This window comes from Myiozetetes cayanensis, unplaced genomic scaffold (assembly GCF_022539395.1).
Source record: "Myiozetetes cayanensis isolate MyiCay16 unplaced genomic scaffold, myiCay2020 scf1, whole genome shotgun sequence".
Classification (NCBI taxonomy): domain Eukaryota; kingdom Metazoa; phylum Chordata; class Aves; order Passeriformes; family Tyrannidae; genus Myiozetetes; species Myiozetetes cayanensis.
Genome location: NW_026086604.1, coordinates 94,062,786 through 94,084,778, shown reverse-complemented (window position 1 = coordinate 94,084,778; position 21,993 = coordinate 94,062,786). Strand labels below are relative to the sequence as shown.

General features: G+C 39.4%; 1 protein-coding gene across 2 annotated transcripts in view; it reads left to right on the top strand.

Moving 5' to 3' along the window:
* LOC126643665 (collagen alpha-1(XV) chain-like) overlaps window positions 1-21,993 on the top strand; it is a 122,994-nt gene that overhangs the window by 29,269 nt on the left and 71,732 nt on the right. For both annotated transcript variants that reach the window (XM_050322196.1, XM_050322187.1), the window contains exons 3-6: window positions 12,097-12,644; window positions 15,549-15,623; window positions 16,051-16,143; window positions 21,725-21,851. In XM_050322196.1, coding sequence (XP_050178153.1) covers window positions 12,097-12,644; window positions 15,549-15,623; window positions 16,051-16,143; window positions 21,725-21,851 — 843 coding nt within the window. The remainder of the gene's footprint in view (window positions 1-12,096; window positions 12,645-15,548; window positions 15,624-16,050; window positions 16,144-21,724; window positions 21,852-21,993) is intronic.

The following is a 21,993-nucleotide window of genomic DNA, read 5'->3' as shown; positions in this document are numbered from 1 at the left end:
GATATCCTGAAAGTGGGATGAGCAGGGAGCATGGCATCTGCCTTTTTGTAGCAGCACTGACTGTGCACATCATGGTCTGGAGCAGGATCTTCTGACAGGAGAGGGCTTTCTGGGTCACTCACAGCATCAGAGGAAAAGCAGAAATACATGACAAATTACACATGAGAAATATAGGGAGACGGTAGCATTTCAGATCGTTTGACTGAGACAAGAGACAAGGTGTACCACAGCAGGTGTGAGAAGTGAAGGAGCATTTCTGGGTGAAGGTTTCTAATTTTCATAGAGCAAATTATAACAAATCCCACCTGCCCTTATCTTTCTTTCACCCCTGTTCTATGACAGACCCTTGTAGTGGGGACAGAGTCTAGCGAAGACAGCAGGGGCAACCACAGGAGCTGCTGATTAAGTGTTCTCTACTCTTGCTTCCCATTCAATCTCTTTATATGGGATGAGAATTTATATGCAGGTCAGTGTGCCAGACTATGTCAGCGTCCGTTTTTCCACATTTGGGCAGAGACTCTTTGCTGGCATGAGTAACTGTTAAATCAAGGAAAGTGTTAGCTGCCTCTGCAGTGTTCTAAAGAGAGCTGCCTTCATCATCTTAGAAATACATTTGTTTTTGCAATGAGGGTGTTGGTCATGGCCTTGCAAGAATTTTTTCTTTTAAAATTCAAGACAAAAAAGGAGAGGGAAAGAGAAAAGTAGAACAAAAATTTTTTTCCCCTAAGAAAACACATACTTTGATTTCCAAGGTCATTGTGAAAGAAAAAGTGTAGCATGATAAGTCACATCTGTTTTGTTATGACCGTAATGGAAATTAAAACATATGCTAGTTTAGAAGTTGTAAAAGAGCTTGCACAGAAGACACTACTGGTGACTCAGAAGTGATGTTCTCTCCCTGGCCAAAGCTCCTATCTGATTTATGAAGTGCTATGTTGCTGCCTAGTGGTGAAATGCAAAAGCTTCTGCTCTCCTGCAATCATTAATGGCTACTTGTCCCTCTAGCTGGCAATCACAGTGTCCATACCATAGTTACATATGTGCATCGCACATAAATTTTATTTCATAAAGTCACTGTCCAACCTTATCACAGGTGCCTACTATTGGACAGCTGCAATATTCAATGCAGCCTCTGTAATACTTACACAGTTTAACTTTGTTCAGTTATCTTAAGGAGGGTGGATGTCCTAACAAGTCTGGAAATCTTTTTCCATTAAAGGTATCTGTGCTATTCGCCTTTGCTTTTTGCGCTAGTGCGTAAGGAATACATGGTATTTATGCAACCATAAAGAAAAAACTGAACTTATATGGACCTGGTGCATCCCCAAAGGATTTTCTCTTACAGAAAAGAGAATCATGTTTGAAGGAATTTTTTTCACAGGTAACTGAATGGCTCAAAATGCCTCATAAGCCGTGTGAAACAGGCATGAAAGGAGTAGAGCAAGTGAAGTGTCAGGGGGCTGCAAAATCAGAAAGAGAAACAGGATTCTGAGTTTCCAGTCTTTCAGGGTTACCTATAAAAAGTTCTTCAACCAAACATGCACTCACCCCCATACCAACATTGCAAAATACTGTGGATTTAGAAGCCTGCAAGGGCAACACAACAGGGCACAAGCAACCCTAGAGAGTTGTGGAGTGCATTAATGGGTGTGATCATGGAGCCAGTGAGGAGGTGCTGATTTACAGTCAAGGAAGAAGTGGGAAATGTGAAAAATGGAGGCAGTCTTTGCTATAGTGATCATAAGATAATGTTCATAATAAGACTTTTTTAGGACTCTGAGAAGATGAACCAAGGCAAACAAGTAGCATTACAATTGTATATATGCCCACACACGTGCACGTATAGTTGTTCATTATTATAAAATTACATGGGTCACTGTGATTGTTTGACCTTAAATATAGCCTGGGCCACATGTTGCCCTATACCATGGAGTAGATAATGGATAAGTTTCAGTCTCTTGACATTCTGGTTAACAGTTCAGTTAGGTTTGCCTCACCACTGGGGTTGAGTTGCTAAATATTTCCCACTTTTGCCTCTCATATATTTCTGAGGAACATGAATATTTGGTCTCTGTGCTATATTTTATATTCTATACTGTTGTGGCTCAAAGAAATCAATGTGATTAAAACACAGATTTTGTCATTAAAGGAGAACTGTTCATTGAGTGCACATTAAAAAGTCTTGGATTTATGTACAAAACCCCCAAATGTGCACAAAAATGTGTAAGGAAGATAATCTAGACAAACAACTGTCAAAACAATAAGAAAATAGTCCGGTATTAGATGGGGGGAGGGGAGGATGGAAGGCTTGTATGGAAGAAAACTTCTCTTAATTCGGTGGTTAATTTGAAATCATTGTAATGAAATAAAGTTTCTCAAAGAGGATAAAATGGGGGAAAAACTAAACAACCAACCAAACAGTACTTTGTGCAATATAGATGCATATTTAATTAATCATATTTAGCTCCTTTTGCCCAGTAGAGGGCAGAACGGCAATGACGTAAAAGCAAGAGCTGGCGCAAAGGGTTGGAAAACACTTTACACAAAGAAACGCCGGCGCTGATCTGGCGTGTCAGTAAGTACCGCAGCTCCTGCTGGATGCAGCATTACTTCTGCGTGCGCAACACCACTAGAAAGCCTTTCTGAGGTTTCCTGAGGCATCTGGAAGGAAATACTCCAGCCTTTAATACCAACGTATTCTATCCATGTTTTCCAACAGTGTATTAATGACAGCTAAAAATGTGTTCAAGCTGGGTAAGCAGAACAAATGCTGTTCTTCCTGGTAGCAGCAGTGACGCTGCTTCTGTTTCATGAAGCACATCTGGGACTGTGCTAAAATATTTCCCTTCTTCCCTTTACAGTACTTGATTAAATTTTATTGGGTAGATGTGGAAATCCTTCTCTGCTTTGTTTTATTGCTATAAATATTTCTTGTTAACTGCAAAATAAATGCACTTTGGTAGCAGGGAAGAAGGAATTCTCTTACTGCACCTCGTAACTGCACCAAGATAATGTTCTATTATAATTACAGGGTTTCGTTGAATGCAGAGTAGAGGCTGCACAGGCTGTACACTATGCCTTTGAGACAGAGATGATTTATTTATGCTGCTGGAAAGGGAGCTTACAACCTAGAGTTATGATTATTTGGACTGGAAGAGGACAGGGAAGCAAGGTCAAGGTCAGCTTGGATCAAGTTTACAGACCCAGAAGTGCCTGATCTTGGCTACTCTGAGCCTGGTCTGGTTTTGAAAGCCTTCATAGAACATAGTTTTTATTGCATTTACTTAAAAGAACATGAAAAGGGGCTGCCAACAAGGCTCATACAGCAGTGAACATCACTGACACAAGGTATTCTTTCACAGGGTGCAAGGTCAAGCACCATGGAGCGAATGCATTTTTACAGGCATGGGCCGGGATTACGGACAGCAGCTCTGATAAAATTGTCTCAACAGGAACAGGAGGAAACACTAGGTGAACTTAAGTTATAAATTAAAGGGAAAGTAATAAGTTCATTCAAAATCCAGCACTCACCCCACTCCCATCCCCAGACCTCTGGAACCATCCAAGCCCTCTCTTGACCGAGTTAAAAACAGCTGCCATGATTTTAGCAACAAGCTGGGTGGCTTCTTACATTTAGCAAATAACATCCACTTGAACATGTTATTCTAGGTTTTTTATGTACCCGTCATGGTTCATTAACCTGGAGCAGAACTGGGCTAAATGTGGCAGCTGATTTACCAGAATGACTGTGTTAAAAGGCATTTCTAGCTAAAGACATAATGGAAGAACTAAATGTGACAATCCTTAAAATTTTAACCGAACAAATATTACTGCTAAGAAGTAACTGTTTGGGGCCAAGTATGGCAAATAGTTGTAAATTCAGTCTTTGCCTTTATGTAGTTGAGATAGTCCAGCTCAAGCATCCTCTCACAGAATGGAAGAGAACATTTTGGAGGAGTGCAACGTGTTCGTCTCACCATACACTGTCAATCATGTTCTTTTGCTCAAAGGACTTGTCAATATTTCTTTTCTTTCACACTTGGACCATTGGAATGGTATGCTTTAAAATGGGGCTAAGGTGGGTAATTCTGTGTATGTCAGAGATGAGGGCCTTGCCTTTGAGCTCTGCTTCAGATATATTTCCTAGTGAAGAAACCAAGGATAAAAGTACACTGACAAAGTGTCCTTATTGAGAACCCTGTAATCTTTGTAGTAGTAATTTCCTAAAGCCTGTATGGTTGTATATTTTATACCAACTTTGAAGTTAGGTTGTGTGGAAGTGCAGTGTATTAACTAAAAAGAGGGACTGTGGGTATTCCAAGTTTTAGATGAGCTCTCATAGACAACAGGAAATACAAATATCCTAATCCAGGTGAAAGGTCTCACCTTTATAATTACTATTTATAAGAAAGGTCCAGATTCTCGTCATATTCCTAAAGTAGCTTTTAATATAAACATCGCAGTTCATGATAACATTAACAAACAAACAAACATACAGAGGCAAGTAAAATCAGTCTTGGTAATAAAGTTTCATATGTCACTTCACCTGTGCTTGTTAAAAATGGGTCATCAAGTACTTGGATCTAATAAGGATGCTAATAGTCTGATGAAAAGCCTGCTAGGTTCACAAGGATTCTTTCCACTACTTTCAGTGCACTGACATTGATCTGGGGTCCCTAACACAGGAAAGACATCCACCTCTTGGAATGAGTCCACAGGCAGAAGGGTCACAAAGATGATCAGATGGTTGGAGCACCTCTCCTTTGAAGACAGTCTGGAAGAGTTGGGATTGTTCAACCTGAAGAAGAAGCAGCCTCAGAGAGACCTTATAGCATCTTCCAGTACCTAAAGGGGCTTACAAGAGAACTGGAGAGGGACTTTTCCCAATGGCATATAGGGATAGGGCACTTAAGCTGAAGGGTGGGTTTAGGTGAGATATTAGGAAGACATTCTTTACCATAAGGGTGGTGAGGCACAGGCACAAGTTGCCCAGAGAAGCTGTTGACACCCATCCCTAGGGCCAGGTTGGATGGGGCTCTAAGTAACCCTGTCTAGTGGAAGATGCTTTGCCCATGGCAGTGGGGGTGGAAGTAGGTGATCTTTCAGGTCCCTTCCAACCCAAACCATTGCATGATTCTATGACGCAGCTTGATCAATCAATGGTTTTTGATCAGGCCCAGCATTGGTACTGCCCTCCTCCATGTGGGAAAGCATTAGGAGGAGGCAACCAGGATGAGGTCATGCGTGTACACAGTCCAAAGAGTAGTGCTGTGGGCACCAGGAACTGTGCATCCAACCGGGTTCTGTGTCCCACCTAAACTGACCAGGCATTTTATCTGTATCCATGCTCTTTCAGTGATTCAGGGATCTTTGCTACTGCTCTCAATTCTATAGCACAGATGCAGCCTGACCTTTGGATATGTTTTTCGTATACATCCATGTATTTCAATTCAGGTCCATTTTCTGTAAGGGTAAGAGTCAAATCTCTGTGTGTAGACTGTGAGAGAGTGACATACCCCCAGAAACTCTTGGGTTGGAGCAAGCTACCTTTTTGGTGTCGCTGGTTACTCTCTGCACTCTTTCTGTAAAGACAGCTAAGATATCTGAAGGAAGGCTCCTAAACCAAAAGTCATAGGTGGATGTAATAAATTATATGAATCTGGGCCTTCCTTTGCCTTCTTTGTCATTTATAATACTCTGTTTGTTCTTTAACATTTAAAGCAAATGTACCTCCAAGCAGGTAGTATTTTTCTTTCCTCTGCACTTTATCCCTTGTGAGCAGTGGAAAAGTATTTTGGATTCCACAGGTTTGCAATTTCACCCTACCTAGGTAATTACATCCAAAAAATGCAATAAAAGAAAAAGAAAATCCAAACCAGCCTCTAATGTTGTCATCTACAGTACTGAAACACTTCATATACTGATTTACAGGGTGATTTTTACCACACACTGATGCTTCTCAAATGGTCCCTGAAGCTACTCAGTGGGAATTGCCAGGTATTTGCAAAGTCTGTAACAGTTCCAATCATAACATACAGTAACAAAAAATACCATCCCAATTTATGGGATAATACTTTTTGAGAAAAAATAAAGCTAATATTAAAGCTACTTCTGTACTACACCTTCCAGTGCCCCGGTTTTAGGAAACATGGACATAAATGGGATGAATTCTGAATGCTCCCCAGTATCCAGTGCCTCAGTAGTAACACGTTTGAAACAAAATTACTCTGTTGGCTTAACGGTAATTAAAATAACACAGCATTTAGCTATTCGTGTAAGGGAATAAGAGAGTATTTTTATTCTAACATAATTGCATCAGGAAGACATTAATTTTATTAGAGATAATTGAAAACTTGTGGCTGTAAGTCTGTATGCTGCTTTTAACTGTATCTGTAGGCCCTCATAAATCCATTAATAGTTGGGTGCCATGGTTTGGACCTGGCTCCCAGCCAAGTGCCCAAACCCACAGCTGCAGTCTCCTCTCTCTCCCTATATGAACACAGGGCAGGCAAGGGGAGGACAAGAACAAAAAACCAAAAGACAGAAATAACAGAACCAAAGCTTTATATATAAATATATATATATATTTACACTTATATACAGTTCCAATACTATATACATACAAAAAGAGAATCCCAATACCCCAAAACAGATAAAGAACAGATATACCCACTCAACGAAGAATTAGCAAACAAGAACCAAATACTTTCCTTCAGAAAGCAGAAGTCTCTCCCTTCAAATCGGGAACGAAAACAGCAGTGTCTCAAGGCCTACAAGGCCTACACAAGTAGCTCAGCTATCAAGGTACACTGTGCACCAGTATCTACTAAAGCTCGGTATCTTTGAGGATCTGATGTACCACGCCATCGAACCCACACCGTCCAGTAAACTCTATTATCCTTCTCGTCCCTCTCCTTCTCCTGGCCAAAAGCAGGGCCCCTCTATTGATCCTGGTCAGAGCATTCACTGTCTGATCTTTGCTGTGCCTCATGAGAGGACTTTTTGTCATCATGGAAACAGACCTCAGATGCAAGAATGCATCTCAGGGATGGCAATTTTCTTTCCAGGACATCTGCATCAACTACATAGATGACTTTCTTATTAGTGTTCTTTCGTCTTAGTTCTCTCACTCAGGCTTTGAGCTTGGAAGTAGGTTCACCATCCCACTGTCTCATGTCTTCTCCCTGATTACGCAGATAAGACCACAGTGCATTACGTGATCTACGTTTAGGGTTTTCTCTCCTGCATGTGAAGGAAGGAGATCGTGAGCGAGACCAGGACCAAGATCAAGAGTGTGATTGAGACTGTGATTGATACCGTTCTACTGATCTGTATCTGTAGTCTCTGTAGTCTCTGTCTCTGTAGTCCCTGTAGTGGTCCTCATATTCGAAGTACTCAGAAGGTCTCTCTCTAACAGGTGGTCGTTGGTAACTGAGATCAAAACGGTCTCTAGGATCTAAGTTGTTGGCCTCTACATCTTCTTCAATACATCATAACACAGTACACAGTTTGCCCACAGGCATTGATCCCACTGTTGGGTGTATCAATACTGCCAAGGAAGGAATACATGATGCAGGAGTACCTTGGAGTACCTTTCTCCACATAGGCAATGAGCAAAGGACACCCTCTGGCTCATCATTGACACTGTTGTATTGATTGTTATTATCATATATAAGTTCCAACATTGCTAATTCTCGTAAGTACTGGATGACTCCTTCCACCTTAGTCCACTTCCTTGGGTACCACGTTAAATATTCCCTGGATGGGTACTTCTTTTTCACACTCGTGACAAGCCGCACCCAGAGACTGCATAAGGTTTTCTTGTCTGCAATTAATTTGTCAAGTTCGTGATCTCCAGCAATGGATCCTAGTTGTTGTGCTTCATAATCTTCCAGCAGGTGACCTATAGCCCCATTGTCTCGGCATCGGAGCAACCAGGTAAGAATTCGTTCACCAGGCAGGCGACGGTAACCTCTTCGTAGGTCTCGAAGTTCTGCTGGGGTCATTGATCGCCAGCTTTCCCTTTCTCGTTTCAAGTTCATTAGTGGAGTACTAGTACTGGTATCGGTATTGGACCCTGCTCTGAGATCATCTGACTGGCTTTGGTCTTCCATTGTTCTTTGAGTTATGCTTGGGGGCACCTGTATCCATGACTTCTTTTTCACTACAGGAATAAGAGTTGTCTCAGGTGGTGTAGTTTGAATCCCATTTTCCATAAAATCCATAGTTTGGGTTCCAGTTTCAATGGGACTAGCAGAAGCCATGCTGGTTCCAGGTTGCGTCTGAGTCCCAGTTTCAGTGGACTTAGTAGAGACGGTGTTGACTCCAGGTTGCGTCTGGATCCCAATGTCTATGGACCTAATAGGAACGGCACTGTTTTCAGGTGGCATAGTTTGAGTTTCTGTCTCAGCCTTAGGCCTTTGAGAGTAGTCAACAGCAGCTCGATAAGCACTCGCCAGGCCCCAGTACAAGGCAAAGAATTGCATATTTGGATCATCATATGGAAAACACCCTTCTGTTAAATGACGTGCCATCTTGTCAGGATCGAACACTTGTTCTGGCATGAAGTCCCAAGCAATGGGAGGTGTCACACGTCCTACCAACTTGCCAAAATTTACCCACACTCCTTGCCATCCAGAAACTGGCCTTTCCAAAACCCTTCCCAAAGTTCCAGCGAGTCCCCTTGAGGTCCAGCGTTTCCTATAACAAGGAAAGCAATACAACACCACCCTTCCAAGTTTAAATAACATTTCCATTGCCATCATCAATAATAGCATTGTTGCTAAAAAATTTAGGTAAGGATCAGACCTAATCCTAGGGGGCTTCATTACTAGGCCTTTGATGTCAAAATTAAGGAGAGGAAGAACTTGGTATATGCCATCCAGGAGATCTCTCAGGGGGCATCCCAGAACACGTATAAAAATTGCTAAAATGACAAAAAAAATTAGTGGTAGAGCCATGTTTATATGTTCTTTCTCTCTGTTCCCAAACAAAAGGTATGTTTATATAAACAAACTTCTCTTGGCAGTTCTCCGGTAATGTTCCAAAACAAAGGACTATGTTTACACCAACTTGGCTGCCTTCCCAGGAATTGTTTACACCAACACACCTTACTTGGCTGCTTTCCCAGAAACTTAGCCAAAATAAGGGTCGTTTCCCACCCAATGCACCAAAGAAACTGTGATGGTTTGGACCTGGCCCCCAGCCAAGTGCCCAAACCCACAGCTGCAGCCTCCTTTCTCCCCCTATATGAACACAGGGCAGGCAAGGGGAGGACAAGAACAAAAAACCAAAAGACAGAAATAACAGAACCAAAGCTATATACACATAAATATATATATATATATTTACACCTATATACAGTTACAATACTATAGATATATATAAAAAGAGAATCCCAATATCCCAAAACAGATAAAGAACAGATACACCCACTCAATGAAGAATTAGCAAACAAAACCCAAATACTTTCCTTCAGAAAGCAGAAGTCTCTCCCTTCAAATCAGGAACGAAAACAGCAGTCTCTCAAGGCCTACAAGACCTACACAAGGAGCTCAGCCGCAGGGGTTTGCCTCCTCTCTCCAACCCTGCCAGAAGAGGTCTAAAATCTCTAACTTCCTCCCCCCTTGTATTTATATTTCTGCTTACGTAACGAATAGAATGGAATACTGGGATATAGGTACTTCCTTAGTTATGACCTGGTATCCAGGAAGAGGCCTAGACCTAAACTGTTACACTGGGGATGAGCTGAAAGGACAGAATTTGGCTGTTTTGCTTTTCTGCAGTGGATAGGTGCAAGCTTCAACCCCAGCCTCACTGAAGTTCAAACATCTGCTGAGCCTTCTGAGCTGTATGTTACTTAAATAAAAACCCTGATTCTTTACTGTCTTTTGCTGCCACCTTTTACAAATGCGTTTCATTTGCCTCAGAGGCTCTGCTAAAAAAGCAAGTGTTTGGGGCTCTGTGTGTTACTGTTTGGTAGGTGACTGGGAAACTGCTGCTAGACTGCGACTTCACTTGTTGTGTGGGGAGAATGAACAGCCTTTTTTGTAATCACCAAATCTTCCTTTGAGGATGGGAAATGGGAAACTGCAGTCGTATTCATTATTTTTGCTTCTAGATAGCATCCTGCTATCCCAGTCTCATAAGCTGATTGCTGACCACAGTAGATATTGTCCATCTGCTTTCTTGATCACTTTACCATGGCTCTTTGGATGTAGGTTTGGTGTGTGTTCACAGTTCCTATATATTCCTTCAAGATTTCTATTTTCCTGACCTTTTTACTATTGTGCAATGGCTTATACATTTTATTTGTAGTTGAGGTTCCTTTATGTGTATGTATGTGTGAATAGAAGACATGGATCAATATTAGATTCACAACCAAAAAATTGTTGACTATGTTTGACCAGAAAAAATGTATGGCCATTTTTCAAACTATTAAGAAGGGGAAAAAATCTATCTGGCAAAGCATTTAAAAATGCCTAAGGGAATTGGTTTCTGGATAAGGAGCTAGTTTTTCTGTTTCTAAACATAGCTTCTATATTTTAAAAAAATATTTAAGGGAAATTGCTTCTGTGAAGCACATCAGCCTTTTTCCAGTTAATGAGTTTTCCCTGGAAGTATTTAAAAGGTGATGATGTAGCAATTGGAGACATGGTTTAGTGGTGAACACAGTGACTCTGGACTAGATGATGCTGGAGGTCTTTTGCAACATTTATGATTCTATGTTTCTATGATTATAAAGTACAGAGAAGATGATACATCAGGATTAATTTCACCTGTACAATTTCTTTGCAAAGCCACAAGTACAATGGAAAACACTTTGCAACACATAGCCCAGGCTGGTACTGCATATGAAACAATAAATACTGCAGTTGAAGAAACTCTCTCTAGTTCTTCATCAGAACCAGCTTGCCAGTTTTCAGAGCAAAGAGTGAGATTCTCTTATTTTGCTTGATTTTAATCAGGTATTTCATGTGAAGTTTTTCAGTTCATTTTGTTTGCAATATTCAGATGGACTGTCATACCTTTTCCATTACTATTCCATTTGGATTTATTCAGCCTATATAGCCATTAAAGTTACAGGTAACTGAGTAGTTTACAAATTGAAAGAGGAGCTCTGTGTAGATTCAGACCTGAATCGCTCATTATGATTTAAAACCTTTTTTGGTTTTTGTTTTGGGTTTTTTTTTTTTTTTTTGGGGGGGGGGGGGTTTGGTTTTTTTGTTTATTTGGTTTTGTTTGTTTGGGGGTTTTTTGCTTACTTTTACTTCTTAGAAGGAAAAAATTGGTAGAAGTTTTGTTTCTGGTATGCTGCTAGAGTCTACCTTCCCAAGGTTTTAGTTAAAATTGGGTCCAGATATCTAGCTGTTGTCATTGCTCCTTCATTACCAGGCAGGAGTTGTCTCTCTCAGCGCGTTTGGCAGACATACATAATTCTGTGTGTTTGCCAAAACATAAATACTCTCATTTCAAAACATAACAAATACTACTCAGAAATGAAAAAATTAATTTTGATTGCTGAATAGTATCTGTTATGTATGTAGTGCAACTAAGGAGATAAATATGAGAATAGGACATAAATAAGATCTAACGTCTGTTGTAGAAGCAAGTGCTAAAACAAACCCACAGTAAATTTTATCCTGTTATGTGAAACTGTTTTAGAGAACTATTATTGTCTTAGTTTGTGAGGATAAAGGATCTCAGGTTATTAAAAAACAAAAGGTTGCTCAATTTCCACTGAATCCACTTTGCAAGCACATTGAGCATTTTCTGTAGCTTGTGGACATTTGAAGTAAATACATCTTTCAAGAAAAACTCGTTGCCATCCAATTTCACCAAATGTTTACATGTGCCTTATCTTTAACACACAGGCAACCTCAGTTAGTCAAGGGACAAGTCAGACACAAATGACTTGTCTAGATAGTTAAATATGTTTAAGCACTACCTGAACTGTGACCTGAAGTATTAGAAGTATATTTGCTGGTATTATGACACTGCATTTCAGTTTTTCAAACCTTTCCTAAATCATTTAAATTAAATTGGGCTGTGCACCTAAAGAATAAATGACATGTTTTTTCCTCATGCACTTTGCAGAACGAGGCTCAAAAGGACACCTTGACCTCACAGAGTTAATAGGAGTTCCTCTTCCTCCTTCTGTCTACTTTGTCACCGGCTATGGAGGGTTCCCAGCTTACAGCTTTGATCCGGATTCCAACATTGGTCGATTGACAAGTGCTATAATACCATCGCCTTTCTACAGAGATTTCGCTATCGTAGTTACAGTGAAACCAAACAGTGATCGTGGAGGAGTGCTGTTTGCAATAACAGATGCCTTCCAGAAAACAATTTACCTGGGACTGAGAATTTCACCAGTTGATGACAGCACCCAGAGAATAATTATGTACTACACAGAGCCTGGATCTCATATCTCCAGAGAGGCTGCTTCCTTTAAAGTGCCAGTGATGACTAACAGGTGGAATAGGTTTACTGTGACTGTTCAGGGAAATGATGTTGCTTTGTTCATGGACTGTGAAGAATATCAGAGGCTTCAATTTCAAAGGTCAGCTCGAACCCTGGTATTTGAATCTGGCTCTGGGATATTTGTTGGTAATGCAGGAGCCACGGGATTGGATAAGTTCACAGTAAGTGCTGTCTGATAAACTCACATGTGTCAGTGTTTAATGCATGTACTCTCTACCCAGAAAACTCTGCTTTTATCCCATGTAACTTAGTTATATCCCAAATGAGGTTAAAAATCATATAGTTTGTATTTTCCATACCTGGCTAGGCTTTGGACAGTGCAGAAATATATAAACTCTGGTTTAAAATGCAAATGTTCTGAGAACCTCAGAAGCTTATTAATAGTCCAGATATTAAGCTCCATGTTCAGCTTGAATATTAGAAACTTCAGAGTAAATATGTCACATAAATTTTTATGGTCTTTCTGGGAAAGGCAGAGTTCAGAGTATCCATGTTTTTAATTTCTGAGAATATTACCTTACTATAAAGTCTATATTTTAAACTCCTACTAGTTAGGTACTCATATTCAACATCAGAAAGAGAACTGTATCATCAGAGATAAAGATATTTGGAAGATAAAGCTGTATTTCTACAGTTTATGCATTATTTGAAGCTTATCAGGTGCTTTAGAAAAATAGAATGGACCAAAACCACTACTACAAGGCTCTAAAACCTTCTTAGCTGGAGTGCAAGCATCCTTCCAGCTGCATCCTGACTGGAAGTCTCAGCCACTGAGCTTGCAAATGGAAATGTGAAAGCAGTCATTATGAGTGAGATTGACTCATTGTCAAACAGAAAGCGAAATGTCACACTTTTTCCCTCTTGTTTTTGTAATTCCCTTGTATTTCAAAACTTGTGCAGTGTTTTGTAAGATTGATGTCTTTTCCCCTAAATTAGTAAAGCAGCAGCGCAAAACCGAGTGGATCCTTTTCTTTAGAGAATAGAGATGTTCTTACCAGAGTTCAGGGGTACTGACAGCTTGTGAGCTCCATCTGGTAAGCAGCAAGGATAATATACGTTTATCATTCATCTGACTAGTCTAAACACCTAGAATTACACGATTATATTGATTAGCAGCAAATAAGTGGTGGAAATTGAAATGTAGGAAGATTGCCTTCTACTGTTCTTAGACAGGATGACTGGAATATTGTGGATGCCTGATTAGTAAGTAGGATTGAGAAACATTCAAGAAAATGAGACTGCTCTGGTACCCCACCAGGAAAACACATGTGATGATCAGTTGCTGAGGTTATCACCAATAAATCTGTAAATATATTGACAGGAACACATGGCGGATTACATCGTGATGCATTCCCACTAAAATGGGCTGTTCTGTACGTTATATCGCGTACATAAATTTCAGCCAATATTCTGATTGTGTCATTAATACTAATTGTGACCTGTACTCTAGGTCCTGTGCCTTTATTTCTTCATCATATTGCTTCATCATACCCTATTGCTTTTGGGTAGAAAAACTAAATGGCTGATCCCTCCTCAGACTCTGTTTCTATGCCAAGAATTGTTTACATCAATTGCCCAAAACAGAAACAAATCACAGCAAATTGTGCAAATGAATAGATATCAGTTGCTGGTTTGCTCTGGCTAATGGGAATTCATGTTTCTAAGGCTCTGGTTGTCAGACACAAAAGGAACATAATTATCATCAGATTTATTGAAACCAAAGGAAAATGTAACCCTGATGCTTGTAAAGAAAAGTAGAAACCAAACAACATCCAAATATAGCTGAATCAGTGATGATGCCAGGTGCTACAAACCAGCTTTAACAGGGAAGGCAGCAGCAGGCACAAGACCCAAAGAGAGAATACAATATCTCGTATCTATCGTCCCTACCGTGGCAGACTGAACCATAACTTTCCTAGTTGGAATGATTGGCTAACAGCAACACTTGAGAAACAATAGAGCTCTCCATTTTGCTTCCTTGACCATCCAGGGCCACAGATTAGAGCAAGAGGAAAAAAATGTGTTTTCAAAATGTGGTTTGCTTGTACTTAAGCATCACTGCTTAAGTGTCTGGTTGTACCTCCTTTCATGTATGGTTTTTCAGTGAACTGTTAGTTAGTCTGACACTGGTAAGTATGTGAGTTGTCTGTTAAGTTTTGAGAGAAATAGGAAGGTTGAGATTACTGAGCTGCTGTCTCAGAATGCCAGCAAACTCAAGATGCACCAACTGCATGAGTTTCATGGTCTTTAAAGGTACAGAAATTAGAGGAATGTTAAAGATAGAATCACAGACTTTATTCCTTTCTAAAATATTCTAGGTCATGTGTGTTAGGTAAGATGGCTCTTGATTTGAATATCCTTCTTTCTGCCCTATGTGTGCTACATGTCTAACCATGAGATCCCAGAACAGTGAAATGTCCCTCACGTGTTTCTTAAAATACTTTGAGTCTTTCTAATCCAATAAACAATAGTTAAGTGTTTAAAATTAAATTGTTACTGCTCCTTCAGCATATCTGAGAAGTATAGTTTGTAACTCTGGAAAAAGAAATCTTTGTTATCAGGAAATCCATCTCCTTTATTTCCTCTCTGGCAAGTTTTAAGCTAGTTTCTCTCGGAACCACTTCATCACTTATTAGTATTCCTTTCCCATCCTTTGTCTCCATTATTAGGGGTTTTCACACGCCAATTTTGGTGCTGCAATGCATTTCATAACTAGAAAAAGGAGACAGTGCTTTACAGACTCTAGGACATAATCCAGGACAAGATCCTTCACGGGGGGCACTAACAATGCAGTGTGGCAATAGTAGTGTCATTGGGATGTGGCAGCCATTGTATTCTGTCAGCTTCAATTTTTTCTACAGTTTGCAAAAGAAAAATGTACAAACGTATTTACGTGTTTGCATAATTATAAAAAAATTTTATGCTTCAGACAATTGTCAAGCAAATCAGAGCACAGTTTGGGGTATTTTGTTGCTTTGTTCAATTCCCACCCCCCAGCCCCCACCCCCTTCACACATGCCACTTAAAATATTACTTCCTTGAACTGGTTTTGATGTTCCATGTAGGGTTCAATTCAACATCTGACAATCAAATCTGACCCAAGGGCTACTGAAGATCATTGTGAAGATGATGATCCTTATGTAAGTATTCTTGTAAACACTTACTCAGTGCCTCAGAGATTTCAAAGTAATTTTCCATTTGACATTTTTAATAAGCCTAAAAGTAGTATTTCTTCTTAGAAACATTTTATCATACTTAAAACTATCTCTGTGTGTGAATCATTTTTTTTGGACTATACAGCCCTCAGAAATGACTTTTCAAAAAACATCATTTTATTTTGTCTAAAATAGATTTCAGAAAATGAACTAAGGCTTTCATTTTTCTGAAGGGTCATTTACATGAAATGCTGTAAGCACTGAAGTAAGTTCACATCATAATGACTCTGAGGCTTCAACAACTGAAAAGACAAAGGTGGTTTTTTTCTGCATTGAAGGTGCTAATTCCTTGGAGATCATGTTTTTTTCCCTGACTTTTATGAACTTGCTCTCATGACTGGGTTTTGCACAGGCTTCAGGGGACAGCAGTGGCAATGGCAGCATTCAAGAACATGAAGTTTCTGAGGCACAAGGCGTCCTTGCACCTTCCCATCTTCCCATGAGGGTAAATTTATTTCATTTCATTGCTTTAAATTTCTGATTTAATATTACTCTTTTAGATGATGAAGTCTGGATTTGATCACTAGTTTTTCATGTTTGGCAACTTCCAAAGGCTCCTGTGAGAAAAACATGCACCATCCATAAGAATGACTGTACTGTACCAGATCAAAAATCTGGTGTATTTGACACCAATCAGCAACCAGGGCTTTGGGAACATAAATCAGATTGGGAACATAAATATGACACTTACCGGGAATACTCTTACTCTGCATCAATTTTTATCTCAGGAAATGCTGGAGCCAAGAATATATGGGTTTAGTGGACCTCAGATGAGTTTTTCATTCTTTAATTTCTTGTTTTGTTATTTGGATTTTTTGAACACATGCAAATTTTCCGATCCTCAGATTCCTGCTGCAGAATTCCTTAGCACATTTAATGACAGGTTTTGTGAAGGATGTAAACCTTTTGGTTTTGCCCTTCTGAACACGCTAACTGCAGCTCTCATTGGGTAGTTCATCAACTGGAAAATAGAGTGAACTGTTGTTCCTTACCATAACATTTGTGATTTTAGAGATACCTAATCACTTTGTTTTCCCTCTCTCTTTTTGTGCCAGGCTTAAATGTTCCACTCCATTCCTCACAATGAAACCTTCTATCCTGCTAGTATTCTTTTTTTTTTAATCCAAGTATTCATTGATTTCTCTAGAGAAAATCAATAGGTTTGTGAGAAACGAATTTACAGAAACATGCTCACATTTCCCTGATAGAACACATACTTCAGCTCTCTTATTGTTGAATCCTTCAAGAATCCATGGGTGAATTCTGTTTGGTTGTCATTCACTTAGTATGTTTCCTACCCTTTTCATAAAACAGTTTTAGACATATCCTCTGCTGAGTTTCCCAATAATACTTTTTGCAGGAATTTTAACTCTTCCAAAGTCAACCTGAATGCAAGGAAACCTTATTTTTTTTGCTGTGGGCTTAAAGTTCTCTGATCACTCATTTTAAGTTTGTTGAGTGTTGGCCTGGCCTCCTGCTCCTGATGTCTTTGAAAAGAGATTAATTATTAAATTTTATTAATATTTATGCATTTTACATATAGCTCATTAAACTCATTTTGGCCTGCTATGTACTTTTCAAAGAATCATAGACTAGCCAAGTTTTGAGAGGGATGTCCTGTCTAACTCCCTTCTCAAAGCAGAGCCAGGTACAGCAGGAGGCTCAGTGAGCAGCTTGTTCAGTGCCAGTGCGTTTCAGATTTCCTCAAGGATAGAGGCTCCCCTGCCTCTCTGTTGCAATGTAGTTTTTTACTGTCATACAACCAGAATTTCTTGTATTTTCACTTGTGTCCATTGTCTCTTTTCCCTTTGCTGGCTACCACTGAGAAGGATCTGACTCTGCCTTCTTTAATCCCTCGTATCAGCATTTTGTACACATTGATAAGACTGCTCTGTGCCTTCTTTCTTGAGGCAGTCCTTCCTCTCTTATCTTCCTCTAATATGTCAAAAGGCAGCTGGCCCCCAGCCAGTTCTGCTGCGTGGGGTAATTCCTCACTGTATGCAGGACTTGCATTTTACTTTGCTGAACTACTGCAGCCAGCTAGGGTTCTTCTGAATGGCAGCAAAATCACCCAGTGCTTGATGGTTCCTCTCCATTTTGCATCACACCTCAAAATTTAATCCAAAAATCTTACTGTGCTTTGACTTTTTCTCATTTGGATGCAACTGCAGCTAATTCAAGAAAGATGTCTGGATAGCTTCTCTATTCAGAAAAAAAATGAATTCTTTTAGCTATTATTTTAAGTTTCTGTTTAATAACCTTCTTGCACTGTTCAAAATTCCACACAGCAATAGTAGAATTTTTGGGGTTTATTCCTCCTTCTGAAAGATGTGATTTAATTCCAGCTGACCACTAAACACTACACAGCCACTCACTCACTGACCCACCAACGGGATGGGGAAAGAACTGGAAAAGTCAGAAAACTCGTGGTTGAGATAAAGATGCTTTAATAGGTAAAACAAAAACCAGACACATGAGCAAAGCAAAACAAGGAATTAATTCACTGCTTCTCGTGGGTAGACAGGTGTTCAGCCATCCTCAGGGCAGCAGAGGTCCATTGCATGGAAGAGTGACTTGGGAAGACAAATGCCATCACCTTGAACACCCTCCCTTTTCTCATTCTTCCTCCAGCTTTATATACTGCAATGACACCATATATCCTGTGTTATCCCTGTGGTCAGTTGGGGTCAGCTGTCCTGGCTGTGTCCCCTCACGGCTCCTTGTGCACCTCCAGCCTCCTCACTAGTGGGGTAGGGTGAGAGGCAGAAAAAGCCTTGGCTTTGTGCAAGCGCTGCTTAGCAATAACAAAAACATTCCCGTGTTATCAACGTCGTTTTCAGCACAAATCCAAATACAGTGCCATACCAGCTACTGTGAAGAAAATTAACTCCACCCCAGCAAAAAACAGCACACAAGAGTGTTGTTTCTCAGCATAATCTCAGCATATTACTTGCTGTTGCAGAGTACAAAAAGTAGAAACTTTCTGTTGTAATGAGCAAGTATTGTTACACTGCTGAAAATTAGTGACAGATCTATGAATAGGGACCTGAAAGTGTAATAGCAATCGTTTATCACTATAGACCACCCCCAAGGAGTAAAAATGTGACATTTTCCTTTAATTTTCCAAGCACGTGAGGTCAGCCTTGGGTGCCAAAATGTTATTTCAAGATCTGACAATGGCAAAGTAGTACAGCAAGGTCATGCCTTCTTCAGAAGACCTAGAAGTTGCCTAGAGTTGAATTCCATAATTAAGCTCGAATTAATACCCAGAAGGAAAAATATTACAGAAAAAGTATTACAGAATATTATTTATTATTTGCTAATAATGACGTTGTGGTTGTCATAAATGAAGAGACAAAAGATACCTTTTCCTGATTCATCTCTTGAAGACACAGTTGTTCATTGAAGATTATATCATTACAAACATTTTTGCATTCAGCTATAATACTTCCACTTGCTTTATTTTAATTTCTCCACAAATTATTATCTGTTTTGATGTTATTTTAATTTGCTTGTTGAAATGTTTTTAAGACTGTCTGGGAAACTGAATAATGCTTTAAGTACATAAATAATTTTCTCTGAAGTGTTACACTGTAATGTTAATAAAGAAAATATATAGATATATATATACATATGGCAGATTATTGCCCTTGGACAACAAGAAAAAACAAGCTTCACATAGCTCTTTTGGGTTCTTCAGACACTTCTTTGGTGGCAGATTGTCAGTGTCTTGGACTGTGTAGAAATAATCTTCACTGTGTCTGTGTGCAGTCCCAGTTAGTACTACAGTAACTCTTTGTGTAAGCCAGTCTCAGAATGGATGATGATACATAGGTTTGTGAGCCAACTAATCATAAGCCTGAAAGGCCAGCAAATTACTATTCTCTTCAAAATGCAAGAACTTCATGTGAAAGTATTTCATTGGATTGCACACATATTTTTTCTAAAATGCCTGAATAATTTCAAAGGCTATACCAGGATGTCATTATGTAGTCTCCTTCAACAAAGTGCTATTGTTTAATGCTATTGTCAAATTAGAATCGCCTAAAAGCAGATGAGTCATGGGATTTGTATGCCTTCCAGAGTGACTACCCATGGAGTTTTAACGGGTTTATTCTTTAGAAATATTAAGCAAGAGACAGAGAAACAAATGACAATTTAACAATCAGTACAACCACTGAAAGATGTTTCTGAGAAAGTTTATCTTCTACTCTGAAAAACAACTGAAAAATAACAAATCAGCACTTCAAAGCAAATTGCTATGCTGAGCTGGAATGAAACAAGCCAAAGGTCATACTTGAAATTATATCTCTGAATAAAGACACTTATCAGTGTTTATGGTGTATATTCTAATTTGTATTTTTCTAGTAAGTACTTCGATACTATGCAGTAAGAACAGATAGCATTATTTGAATTAGTTCAGAATATTCCCATCGAGGAAAATCCTCAGTTTCTGGATTAGGATGTATGGATGGATGCCAAGAACTGTCAACAAAGAAACCTAAACCATAAGGAGACGGTCTAGGTTCCATAGAAAGTCTTGTCTGGTATAACCAGAGGACAGAAAATATAGTTTTTCTTTATAACTCTCAAAGCATTCCAATCTTTGTCCTAGTGTTCTTTTATTTATCTTAACGATCAGCAATAAACATAAGGAATGCTGTACAGACTGTGCAGTGGGCACGTTCTGAATTGTGTGAATTATTTTCTACTGTTCATGTGAAGTATTGGTTACTCTGCATCAGCAGGGGGACGTCACTGGACATTGCATTTTAAGGGAAAATTGGTCTTCCTTTCCAAAGTTGCAAAGATCCAGTTTTAATAAAGATTTTAAAATATAAAACCCTGTAATACATAACTAGCTTAACAACACACTTCTACTGTGATTCAGATAAACAAGGTGCATAAAAAAGTTTATTGGTCTCTAAAGATTAATTGGAATTGAATGAGATGAAATTGAAACAGAATGTCAAGAACAAGAGGTATAATTATAAGAGAAATAAAAGCAGAGGAAGCATGAATTTGTTTCGTCCTCAAGTAGAATAAATAAATCAAATGAAAGTATTTCCATTAGCTATAGTGGGGATCAGATCTGGCCCACTGTGGAAAAGATTTCATTTTCCCTTCAAATGAAGCCCTAAAACCTATTTTCAATATGTTTCTCAATAACAAGAAGTATCCTGAAACTTAGGATGGTGCTACCTCTCTCCCTTTCGCTGACAACTCAAGAACTATTTCAGCAAACCCTTATTATGCCATTTTACACATATCAACCTGGTTCAAGACCAGGATGCTTGGCCCAGTAATTCTGTTCCAGGTTACCCTGGTAACTTCACTTTTAGATTTTATTTCAGTTGCATATGCAGGCTTGCATGAAGTAATCTCCTCACTCCACTGAGACAGCCCTTCTCCAGGTCTCTCATTCCAGCAGGGAGTAGGCTCTTTACATTCCTGCATGCAGCTGATATGAAGCTGTCGAAGTGGTCACCCATTGCCCACCCACAGCCAGCCTGGGGAAGAGGGTTGTATCAGCCAGGCACTTAGACCTGCAGTAAGAATTCTACATTTCTTGTGGTTTTCTTCCTCTCTAGCGGTTTGTCAAGTGTACATCACTTGCTTTGGAGGAATGGAGTTGAAAGATACTTTGCTAGTTTTTCCCAGGATGCTTGACCAAATTGGTGTGAGTTCTGCTGATAAGCAGAAACTAGATAAGTACTGTAAAGAGAAAAAATGAGATAGAAGGTGAAATAAATTAAAAACTTCTAAATGAAAGAGTGTACATATATTGACCATTAATAAATTTTGGTTTTCATGATAGCAATGACAGTTAATATTTCTAGGGGAAGCATAAGTGTAATGAAAGGTGCTGGCAAAATAATAATTGAGAAAGATCTGGAATTTTGTTTTGCTTCACAGATGTGGCAGTTCTGATCACTGTACTTTGAGGAAGGTAATCTAGTGATTCTTACTTCGAAATATGTGATAAGCCTTTAGTCTAAACAGCTCTTTGGGATTTTTTTTTTTAGCCTGAGGATACGTTGCCTGAGCCGGTGGAAGCCCCCCCAACTATATTGTCTTATTTGGAAGAAAATGATTTCTCCGGAAATCAGAAATCAGAAGAAACCTCTGAAGCAACTAAATTTAAAGAACAAGGCACTGCCTCGGGTTTGGGGATTTTATTTGGGGAGAGGGGTCTCTAGTTCTCTAACTCTGAGTCTATCATTTCCCTGCATATGAAAAGCCACTGTCACTTTGGGTGCTGCCAGGAAAGGAAAATCCTATGGTTATGTACATC